The sequence below is a fragment of the Hypanus sabinus genome, chromosome 4 (genome assembly GCF_030144855.1).
Source record: "Hypanus sabinus isolate sHypSab1 chromosome 4, sHypSab1.hap1, whole genome shotgun sequence".
In the NCBI taxonomy this organism is placed as follows: Eukaryota; Metazoa; Chordata; class Chondrichthyes; order Myliobatiformes; family Dasyatidae; genus Hypanus; species Hypanus sabinus.
Genome location: NC_082709.1, coordinates 58,043,964 through 58,056,342, shown reverse-complemented (window position 1 = coordinate 58,056,342; position 12,379 = coordinate 58,043,964). Strand labels below are relative to the sequence as shown.

The window sequence follows — 12,379 nt, the reverse complement described above, 5'->3', positions numbered from 1 at the left end:
ACCATAAATCACCATATGAACATCTACAGAGATGATTTTACTGTCGGTTTGTGATCTCAGGGAATAAATAGGCTTTCTTGCCACTGAAGAACCCTTACATCTGTATGAAACTTCCGTTGATGAATATAACATTAACCAAAGTTACACAGGATTTGTCCACGTGCTTCTGTTTATCTCTGCGAGACGAGACACGGGTCGGAAGCTTGGGTAACAGAGATGAGTAGAAAGGGAGCTGAAGAGGTGAGAACATCCCCCCTGGTGAGGCAGTGGTGGTCCACGCCTTCTGAGTGATATCTTGAGCAAGCAGAGGGAGTCTTCGTCAGTACTCACCCTTCCCCACTGCTGATCGGTGACCCCAGTTCTTCGTCTGTACCCCGGCTCCCGTGTTCTGACTGGGACCAGGCTGCCATGGAAGAGCCAGCAGCAGTTTTATTGTGGGTAGAACCTGTGGGAAATTCAAAGGTTACGAGTAGACGGGAGTGAGTACTGAGCAGTCGGTTAAAGTAATGATGTAAGTCTCTGTTCCTCAGGCTTCCAATAGATAGTCACAGGTGTTCCATCTGTGTACAGAACATGAGGTTGCAGCCCCTGTTTGAACACCTGAAGGGGTTTCTCCTCAGGTTCTGGATACACTTCAGCCTCCTTTCCTGATATTTGGGGGCGGGGGGAGGGGGGTTTGCGGACAAACAAGTGAGTTGTGGGACCTCCCAGTTGGACTACCCCTCGGCCGTTCACAAGTCCAGACAGCAGGGATGCTGAAAGTTTCCTCCCAACCCAATTGTGCCCATAGACCATAAGATGCAGGAGAAGAATTAGGCCATTTGGTCCATCGAGTCTGCTCTGCCATTTCATCGTGGCTGATCCATTTCACTCTCAGCCCCAATCTCCTATCTTTTCCCCAAATCCCTTCATCCCCTGACTAATCAAGAATCTGTCAAATATACCCAATGACTTGACCTCCACAGCCACTTGTAGCAATGATTTCCCCAGATTTATCACCCTCTGGCTAAAGAAATTCCTTCTCATCTCCATTCTAAATGAACATCCCTCTATTCTGAGGCTGTGTCCTCTGGTCTTAGACTCTCCCACCATAGGAAACATCCTCTTCACGTTCATTCTATCAAGGCTCCTCTTCTGATGATGTGTACAGACTGGATGTTCCTGGAAAGGGAGTATGAGGTGATGGGTAGCTCTCTAGAGATTGTACAGGACCTGCGGTCAGCACAGGGCATTGGAGAACATTCTGGGTCAGAATGGCCATGCTTTACTTTGAGAACCAAAGTAAATATTCAGATTAAATTAATGTGAACATGTAAATATGAAAACAAACCCCTTTAAAAAGGGGCAGCATGGTGGTTGAGCTTACGCTATGACAGCACCAGTAAACCCGGGTTCAACTCCCACCACTGCCTGTAAGGAGTTTGTACATTCTTACCGTGACCTCCCTCCCTCCTCCGGGTGCTCTGGTTTCCTCCCACAGTCCAACGACGTACGGTTTAGTAGACTAATTGGTCAGTGGGTGTGATTGGGCAACATAGACTCATTGGGCCCGGAGAGCCTAATACTATGCTGCCTCGCTAAAATAATAAATAAATAAGCAATTTTAAAATGGTTAAGAATGTGCATTTGCACAGTTTGTTTACAGTTTACAGGTCCTGTTTACAGTTACTGTTCTATAGATTTGCTAGGTATGCCTGCAGGAAAAAGAACCTCAGGGTTGTAGGTGGTGGCATATGTAATCTGACAATAAATTTTACTTTGAACTTGGAATGGTAAAACTCTCTCCCCACTGACCATCAAACATTCACAGCCAGGCCCCTATGTCAAATGAGGAATATAAATTCAGAGTAGTTAAATCAAGTATTATCTTCACATTTAAGCTTTATCCATCAGGAATAGCACTTTGGTGACTGTCACTTCTGGCTCTCTTTTTGCATTCATTCATTTATATACTACACATTTCTTACAGTAATTTCTACTATATTGCAAAGTACTGCTGCCACAAAGCAACAGACTTCACGGCATACAGCTGTGCTAATAAACCTGATTCTGATTCTGATACTAATTCTTTCTAGGGACTGCAACTTCTGATGGATGAGCTGGTTTCAGAGGCAGTGAATAGAAACAGCCTTCGTCAGGACTGGGCCACAATAATGTTACCACAACGTTACATCTATTGGGTTATTGGAAAGAACTGAACTGATCACAAGAAGTTTGAAGACAGAATTTTTCCCTCCCAAAAGGGAAGAGGTGTATTTTATTGGATTATGGAAGGGGAGGGTTAATGTTCTTTCATGCCTTAAATCACTCATTGGATGAAAGCCATCCCTGAGACAAGATGCTCTCTTGGTCCAACTCCGGAGACATCCTGGGGTGTTGGTTTAGTCAAACACTTACCACGTGTAGTTTTCCTGGTACCCTGAGTGTGCTCTCTCTCGTACATCCAGTTGTGGTCAGTGTTGTGACGAGTATGACCAGCTGGACGCGGATTTCCATTTTCCCCTAGTGCCATCTCCTCTGTGTCACCAAGGTCTCGTCGCCGTCGGCGACTGGCCTTTCCTTCTCCCTTGGCCCTTCTCTCGTTGTTGACCTTTGCTCCTCTGGCTGACTTGCTCACCAGTTCTCCTGTCAAATTAAGAAGCGTTATGTGCTGGCCAATCAAAGTCACTAGTCACCTGTTTGAACTCTGACCCATCACTGGAACAAGCTACTCTGCTACTGTCAGTTCAAAGTAACTGGTATTTAAAGGGAATTTGCTGCAAGTTTCCTCAATTGGTATAAAATAGATGCAAGTAGTCAAATTAACAAGAATCCTTCCTACAAAGAATTCAGTCAGTCTCATCCAACATACCAGGTATACTGACCTTACAAAGAACAGTATAGGACCAGAAACCTCTGACCTCGTTGTCCATGTGACCACAATACCTCTTTAAACCAATCCCATCGGCCTGCACATGGCTCATATCTCTCAATTCTCTGCCTGTTCGTATGTCAGTCTAAATGCCTCTTAAATGTTGCTATCGCCTTACTTCCACCACCTTCCAGGCACCTACCATACTGTGTAACAATATTTGCCTCATAAATGTACTTTAACCATTACCCTCCACCAGTACCCCCTCCCTCACATCCTTAAATCTACGCACTCTATTGTACCATGGCAAAAACACTCTGAACATCCACCCTACTCTTGGCTCTCACGATTTTATGTACTTTAATCATGTCTACCCTCTGCCTCTGATGCTCCAAAGAAAACAGTCCAAGTTTATCCAAACAGTCTCATTTCAGACTGCATCCTGGTAGACCTCTTCTGCACCCTCTACAAAGTCTCCACGACTTTCTTGTAACGTGGCAACAAGAACTGTACAAGATACTCAAATGTGTAAAAACAGCAATATGACCTGCCAGCTTTCATACTCAGTGCTTCGATTGCTGAAGATATACTGCACACCCTTTTTTAAGCCATTCCTTCTACCTTGGGGTAAAGCTTAAAGCTCCCTGAAAATTGCAATTTTCAGATCTCTATGGATTTGCACCCAAGAGCCAACTGCTTATTTATGCTCCCAAGGGTTCTGCCAATTACTGTGTACTTCCCTTTCACATTTGACCTCCCAAAGTGCAACACATCATATTATCTGGATTAAACTCCCTCCGTTTGCCATTTCTCTGCCTATATTTCCAAGTAATATGGATCCTGCTGAACACTTTGGCAACTTTCCTCTCCTCCACAATTCTGACAATTTTTTTGTTAATCAGCAAGTTGATATTTTCATCTAAAATATTTATATATATCACAGACAGGAATCAATAGACAATAGGTGCAGAAGTAGACCATTCGGCCCTTCGAGCCTGCACCGCCATTCTGAGATCATGGCTGATCATTCACTATCAATACCCAGTTCCTGCCTTGTCCCCATATCCCTTGATTCCCCTATCCATAAGATACCTATCTAGCTCCTTCTTGAAAGCATCCAGAGAATTGGCCTCCACCATCTTCCGAGGCAGTGCATTCCACACCTCCACAACTCTCTGAGAGAAGAAGCTCTTCCTCAACTCTGTTTTAAATAACTGACCTCTTATTCTCAATCCATGCCCTCTGGTACTGGACTCTCCCAACATCTGGAACATATTTCCTGCCTCAATCCTATCAAATCCTTTAATTATCTTAAACGTTTCAATCACATCCCCTCTCAATCTCCTCAATTCCAGCGTGTACAAGCCCAATCTCTCCAATCTCTCCAATCTCTCTGCGTAAGACAGCCCTGCCATCCCAGGAATCAACCTAGTGAATCTATGCTGCACTTCCTCAATTGCCAGAATGTCCTTCCTTAAACCTGGAGACCAAAACTGCACACAATATTCCATGTGTGGTCTCACCAGGGCCCTGTACAAATGCAAAAGGACATTCTTGCTCTTGTACTCAATTCCCTTTGTAATAAAGGCCAACATTCCATTTGCCATCTTCACTGCCTGTTGCACTTGCTCATTCACCTTCATTGACTGATGAACTAGGACTCCTAGGTCTCTTTGCATTTCTCCCTTACCTAACTCTACGCTGTTCAGACAATACTCTGCCCTCTTGTTCCTGCTTCCAAAGTGGATAACTTCACATTTATTCACATTGAATGACATCTGCCAAGTATCTGCCCACTCACCCAGCCTATCCAAGTCTCCCTGTATTCTCCTAACGTCCTCTTCGCATGTCACACTGCCACCCAGCTTAGTATCACCAGCAAACTTGCTGATGTTATTCTCAATGCCTTTATCTAAATCGTTGAAGTAAATCGTAAACAGCTGTGGTCCCAATACCGAGCCCTGTGGCACCCCACTAGTCACCACCTGCCATTCCGAGAAACACTCATTCACCACTACCCTTTGCTTTCTATCTGCCAACCAGTTTTCTATCTATGTCAATATCTTCCCCCCCAATGCCATGAGCTCTGATTTTACCCACCAATCTCCTATGTGGGACTTTATCAAATGCCTTCTGAAAATCGAGGTACACTACATCCACTGGATCTCCCTTGTCTAACTTCAGGGTTACATCCTCGAAAAACTCCAAATAGATTAGTCAAGCATGATTTGCCCTTGTTAAATCCATTCTGGCTCGGCCCAATCCTGTCACTGCTATCTAGATATGCCACTATTTCATCTTTAATAATGGACTCTAGCATCCTCCCCACTACTGATGTTAGGCTAACAGGGCGATCATTCTCTGTTTTCTCCCTCTCTCCTTTCTTAAAAAGTGGGATAACATTAGCCATTCTCCAATCCTCAGGAACTGATCCTGAATCTAAGGAACATCGGAAAATGATTACCAATGCATCCGCAATTTCCAGAGCCACCTCCTTTGGTACCCTCATCACAGTTTCCTTCCTAATGTCAATCTGTTTCAGTTCCTCTGTTACCCTATGTCCTTGGCCCATCAATACATCTGGGAGATTGCTTGTGTCTTCCCTAGTGAAGACAGATCTAAAGTACTTATTAAATTCTTCTGCCATTTCTCTGTTTCCCATAACAATTTTACCCAATTCATTCTTCAAGGGCCCAACATTGTTCTTAACTATCTTCTTTCTCTTCACATACCTAAAAAAGCTTTTGCTATCCTCCTTTATATTCCTGGCTAGCTTGTGCTCGTACCTCATTTTTTTCTCCCCGTATTGCCTTTTTAGTTAAGTTCTGTTGTTCCTTAAAAATTTCCCAATCATCTGTCTTCCCACTCACCTTAGCTCTGTCATACTTCCTTTTTTTTAATACTATGCAATCTCTGACTTCCTTTGTCAACCACTGTGGCCCCTTTCCCCCCTTTGAATCCTTCCTTCTCTGGGGGATGAACTGATTTTGCACCTTGTGCATTATTCCCAAGAATACCTGCCAATGCTGTTCCACTGTCTTTTCTGCTCGGATATCAGTCCACTTTGGCCTGCTCCTCCCTCATGGCTCCATAGTCTCCTTTGTTCAACTGCAACACTGACACCTCCGATCTGCACAGATTCCTGTCAAACACCACTAGTCATAGACCTCTGGAAAGAATAACACCCCTCCCAACTACTCTCCATCTTCTGGGCCAAGGAGATGTTGAATATAATCTACCAAGTCTCTGTGGATTATGCATATCTTAATCTTCTGAATCAGCCTACCATGAGGGACTGTGTTGTATTCCTTACTGAAATAAGTGAGTGCCAGGTCTTGGCTCTCTCTGCTCACTTGTTAATGACTGCATTGCTCTATCACCTTTAGGTTAAAGTGGTCAGGCCATTAGTGCTCTGTTTGCAGTCTAGGAGCTGTGGGAGAAACTCCCTCCAGGAACAGGTGGGCCCCTCAGACCTTCAGAGTAGATTCAAGGAGGGTGGTCCAGGAGTAGGAACTACCGGGGCTGGGGTACTTGGCAATTGTCAGACTGGCATTGACACAAGCTCTCTTATCCTTTGGTACTCAAACAAACTGTATCACTGCAACACACACAAAATGCTGGTGGAGCGCAGCAGGCCAGGCAGCATCTATAGGGAGAAGCACTGTTGACGTTTCGGGCCAAGACCCTTCTTCAGGACTAACTGAAAGGAAAGATAGTAAGAGATTTGAAAGTAGGAGGGGGAGGGGAAAATGAAAAATGATCGGAGAAGACCGGAGGGGGTGGAGTGAAGCTGAGAGCTGGAAAGGTGATTGGCAAAAGGGATACAGAGCTGGAGAAGGGAAAGGATCATTGGACAGGAGGCCTCGGGAGAAAGAAAGGGAGAGGGGAGCACCAGAAGGAGATGGAGAACAGGCAGAGTGATGGGCAGAAAGAGAGAAAAAAAAGGAGGGGGAAAAAAACTAAATATATCAGGGATGGGGTAAGAAGGGGAGGGAGGGGCATTAATGGAAGTTAGAGAAGTCAATGTTCATGCAATCAGGTTGGAGGCTAACCAGCCGGTATATAAGGTGTTGTTCCTCCAACCTGGCTGTGGCTTCATCTTGACAGTAGAGGAGGCCATGGACAGACATATCAGAATGGGAAAGGGACGTGGAATTGAAATGTGTGGCCACTGGGAGATTCTGCTTTCTCTGGCGGACAGAGCATAGGTATCACTGACCAGGTTTGAAAGCAACAACATACTCTGATTGCAAGCCAGTCAGAGCACCACCAGAAAACACACTGGAACAGCTATGCTTGCACCTCCTGGACATGTACAGGCTGTCCAAAGTTACAAACCCCTACGTATGATTGAGCTCCCATAACACTGTTAAGATTAAAAGACCAATACATGTACATGCAAGCATTCCCACGAACAGCAGAACTAGTTTCCTCCCTCTCTCCACTTTGAGTAATTTTATTTGTCAGTCTTTTGTGCACTGCTGTGGAGGTGTGATTACCATATTGAGCGTTTTTTTGTGTGATTTTCTGACTTATGGACAAAAGCAACCCGAGGACGTCTGTAAAAAGGGACCCTGTTCGTTATGCGGGGAACAAACTGTACCTCCAACACAAAGAGAGCGGAAACATGAAAACCTACATCAGGTTCCTCTTCAAAACACCACCCTCACACATGAAAACATATGGCCGTTGCCTGGACAAAGTCCAGGAGCAACGGACCCCATAGTACCCATGAGTATCAGGACAACAATGGTTCAAGGCAGCAGCTCAGTAGCACCTACTGGACAGGGAAGCAAATGCTGCTTTTGCTAGAAATGTCTACATTCTATGGGAAATCAATAAATCCCTAACCCAGATTTAGGATTCTTTCCCTCCTCCAGAATCAAGACCACCAGAACTTGCACTTGCTCACCAGGGCTGGCAAAGTAACACACTGGCAATTTAGATTCCTTTCCTGCCCAGTTTACTAATCAGTCTTTAAAGGAAAATTGACATTAACTGAGACCAGAGCTATCTTGGTTAAGGAGAGGCATAGGACTATTTTCTGTGTTCTGGTCGCATGCCTCACTTCCATCAATAACACCCCAAGAACCCTACCTTCCATCAGAGCAGTCTCGCACATCCTCATCTCTCCAGAGCTCCTTTAGCATTTTCTCAGACTGTCCTTCACAAACTCGGACCAGTGTTAATTAAAGTCTATTGACAACCAGATCTCAAGTGGGCAATCCTCCCTTTAAACCCTACCATTTCCCCACCCCCCCACCATGATGATGCTAAAAGGGTTGGAGAAAATATGCGACAGAGGACAAATTACCTCTACCTTGAAGAAGCCAAATTATAGCTCTGAGACACCTGCTCATCCCAATGTGGGAGATGCAATACAGGCCCCAATTGCAATACAGATGCAATACCATCCAGATACCCTCCAGGTGAAGCAACAATTCAAATGTCCTTCTTAAACTTGTGTGCTGTCCTCCACATTGGAGAAGGAAAACCTAAACTTCTCAACCGTTTTGCAGAACACCTTTGTTCAGTCCATAATGATCACCCTGAACTTTCAGTCGTCTGGAAGCTTAATGTTCTATGCCATTCCCACTCTGACCTCTCAGACGTTTGACGTCCAACAGCTGCCCAACCTACAGTGCCCCAGTGCAGGCTGAAGGAAGAACGTCTCATCTTCTGTCTGGGCACAGCACAGCCTTTGGGCAAAATACGAACTGCTGGAGGAACTTGGCAGGTCAGGCACCCTCCATGGTGGGAAATGGACATTTGACACCTTGGATTGAGACCCTTCATCTAGACAGAGAGAGTATAGGCAGTATAAAGAGGTGAAGGAAAGGAGTGAGGCAAGTCCAGGTGGAAGGGAGGAAATAGTAGAAATAATAACACAGGCTCGGGGGGTGGGGGGGTGATCAGTGAGGCAAATAAAGGGCTGCAGATGACGGGATCTGATGGGAAAGAGAGTACAAAACAAAATGAGGTAGGTGGGAACTGCAGGTGGGTGATGGCAGATGGAAAGAGTAAAGAGGAGAAGAAAGAAAGTGATTGGGGGCGAGGGAGAGTGGGGTTTGGTTGTGTGTAGGAGGAACTGGAGAGATCAGGAGAAGAAAGTAAAGGGACAGAGGAGGAGAAATTTACCTAAAACTGGAGAATTCAATGTTCATGCCATGAGATTGTCAGAGACCCAGGCAGAATATGAGCTGCAGTTTGCATTTGGCCTCACCCTGGCAATGGAGAGGCTGAAGACAGGCAGGCCAGTGGGGATGGACTAGGGACAGCCCTTTGGACTCAATACTAAATACAAACATTCAGGTAAATAGTCCATTTTTTCCTTCTCACTGTGCACAGATTGTTCTTAAACTAATTGTTACCTGGGTCTGGAATCCATCACTGTAATTTTCTTTTTTTTTTAATTTTTTTATTAGTTTTTCAAAACATTTTACAAATTAAAAACCCCAAATCCCAATGAGGAACATTAAAACAGTGCAAAATTAAGCATACAATAACAATATGCTACAAAGGAAGAGAATTTAGCAAAAATAAAAGCACCTGAATTAAAGACAAGTAAGCTTAGTGTCCTCCCCAAGCCCCACAACACAAGAAAAAACAACAGCAACTCCAGACCAACCACAACACAATATAGAGAGTATAAGTCAGGACAGCCTAACTCCCAGACTGTGAATACACTCAGCAACAGAGGATAATAATGCCTTCTACCAGAAAAAAAAGGAGCTGAAAGCAAGGGACCGAAAAGAAAAAAAAAACCCTAGTCAAGAGGAAGGTTATGAAAGTGCTCGATAAAAGGTCCCCAGACCTTATGGAACTTTAGATCCGAATTGAGAACTGAATAATGAATTTTTTCGAGGTCCAAACAGGCCATGATGTCGTTAAGCCATTGAGCATGAGTGGGCGGGACAACATCTCTCCATCTGAGGAGGATCAAGCGTCTAGCCAGGAGAGAGGCAAAGGATAATATTCGGCATTTGGTCGGACCCAGACATAAATCTGTCTCGCCCCAAAAACCGAACAGAGCAATTAAGGGGTTTGGTTCTAGGTGCTGATTCAGAATACACGATAACGTAGTGAAGACATCTTTCCAGAATTTCTCCAAGCTAGGACAGAAACAGTACATTTGGATGAGAGAGGCCACGCCCCTCTTGCATTTATCACAGAGCGGACTAACGCTAGGGTAGAATCGAGATAGTTTAGATTTAGACAAATGGGCTCTATGAACAATCTTAAACTGTAAAAGGCAGTGGCGAGCACAAAGAGAGGTTGAGTTAACCGATTTGAGAACTGAATCCCAGCTCTCCTCAGATAAGGAGATATTTAAATCCTGCTCCCAGGCCATTTTGATTTTATCCATGGGGGCCCATCGTAAGGCTGCTAGTTTATCTCGGATGATTGATATTAATCCTTTACCTAGTGGATTCATGGAAAGAAATAGGTCCATAGCATTTTTCGCAGGCATTTCAGGAAAGTTAGGAATTAAAGGAGCAATAAAGTGTTGGATTTGGAGATATCTGAAAAAATTAGCATTGGGCAGATTGAACTTAACAGAGAGCTGCTGAAAAGAAGAAAAGTGACTATCAATGAAAAGATCTTCAAAATGTCTAATGCTCTTCCTATACCAAACCTGGAATGCTGAATCGTATGTAGTAGGTATAAAAAGGTGATTATGAGCAACAGGGCTGGAAACGGAAAACGCCTGAAAACCATAGCATTTCCTGATCTGAGCCCATATACGCAAAGTGTGTCTAACAAGAGGATTAGCTATTGATCTGGGCAGACTACTAGGGAGTGCAGAGCCAAGAAGTGCAGAGATAGATAATTCTTTAGTGGAGCTCAGCTCCATCGCCACCCAGTTAGGGCATTCGGGTTGGCCATGGAAGAAAGACCAGAAGGTAGCACAACGTATATTAGCTGCCCAATAATATAAACGGAAGTTAGGTAAGGCCATGCCACCCTCTTTTTTAGATTTTTGGAAATGGATTTTATTAATTCTAGAGCGCTTATTCTGCCACAGATATGACAAAATAATAGAGTCTAAGGAATCAAAAAAAGATTTAGGAATAAAAATTGGGATAGATTGAAATAGGTATAAAAATTTGGGGAGAACATACATTTTAACAACATTAATACGACCTAACAAAGACATAGATAGAGGTGACCATTGTACCAGACTCTGTTTTATAGCATATGAAAGATTGGCAAAGTTTTCACGAAAGAGATCTTTAAACTTCCTTGTGACTGTAATTCCAAGATAAGTAAATTGATTATGGACTACTTTAAAAGGGAGATCACGAAATGTTAGTTCTTGTGCTTCTTTATTAATTGGGAGAAGTTCACTCTTATGTAAATTAAGTTTATAGCCAGAGATCTGGCTAAACTGGTCAAGAAGTGAAAACATTAGAGGTAAAGATGTAGACGGATTTGAGAGAAAGAGTAATAAGTCATCAGCATAGAGAGAAACTTTATGCTCAACACCCCCTCTCCAAATCCCAGTCAATTCAGGGCAGTTTCGAAATGCTATCACCAGAGGTTCTATAGCCAAATCAAAGAGAAAGGGACTTAAGGGGCATCCCTGACGGGTGCCACGTTTGAGATTAAATACTTGGGATTTCTGAAAATTGGTTAAAACAGAGGCAGTAGGACACAGGTACAGCAATTGAATCCAAGAGATGAAACTTTGGCCAAGGTCAAATTTTTCTAAAACTGCAAAAAGGTAGTTCCACTCTATACGATCAAATGCTTTCTCCGCATCGCGGGAAATAACACATTCAGGAATCCCAGTTGGAGGTGAGTATAAGATATTAAATAAACGCCGAATGTTAAAAAAGGGAGACGGTTTTTAATAAAGCCTGTTTGGTCATCAGAGATAATGGAGGGAATAACGGTTTCTAATCTATGAGCCAAAACTTTAGCTAAGATCTTTACATCAACATTGAGCAGAGAGATTGGCCTATACGAGGAACACTCTGTTGGGTCTTTGCCCTTTTTTAAAAGAAGAATAATAGATGCCTCACTGAAAGAGGGTGGCAATTTGCCGTAATTAAACGAGTCAGATAATACTGAAAGTAACTGAGGAGAAAGAAGAGAAGAGAATGATTTATAAAATTCTACAGGGAACCCATCAGGTCCAGGAGATTTCCCTGAGGACAGTGCAGAAATTGCAGTAAATATTTCTTCTATTGGCATAGGTGCATTGAGTTTGGCTTTGAAATCAGATGAAAGTGAGGGGATATTCAGATTCTGTAAAAATTGATCAACAGAGATATTATCATTCAGAGATTCAGAGGAATAAAGCCGAGAATAAAAATTTTTAAATGCGTTATAATTAATTCCTAGATGATCCGATGTAAAGTCTCCGTTCTCCTTCCGGATCTTTGTAATATATTGTTTGGCTTTGGAACGCCTCAGCTGATTGGCTAGGAATTTACCAGACTTATCCCCATGAATGTAAAAGCGACTCTTGCTTTCGAGAAGTTGGCGTTCGACAGGTTGAGTGGACAGAAGGTTAAATTTAGT

General features: G+C 43.5%; 1 protein-coding gene across 6 annotated transcripts in view; it reads right to left on the bottom strand.

Moving 5' to 3' along the window:
- The window catches only part of LOC132392797 (uncharacterized protein KIAA2012-like), an 83,640-nt gene that overhangs the window by 21,265 nt on the left and 49,996 nt on the right, over positions 1-12,379 (bottom strand). For all 6 annotated transcript variants that reach the window (XR_009511653.1, XM_059967173.1, XM_059967175.1 and 3 more), the window contains exons 16-17: positions 2,398-2,625; positions 331-445 (exon numbers count right to left, since the gene is read on the bottom strand). Coding sequence is in view for 5 of the 6 variants with exons in the window: in XM_059967173.1 (XP_059823156.1) it covers positions 331-445; positions 2,398-2,625 (343 nt within the window). In the remaining variant the exon portion in view is untranslated. The remainder of the gene's footprint in view (positions 1-330; positions 446-2,397; positions 2,626-12,379) is intronic.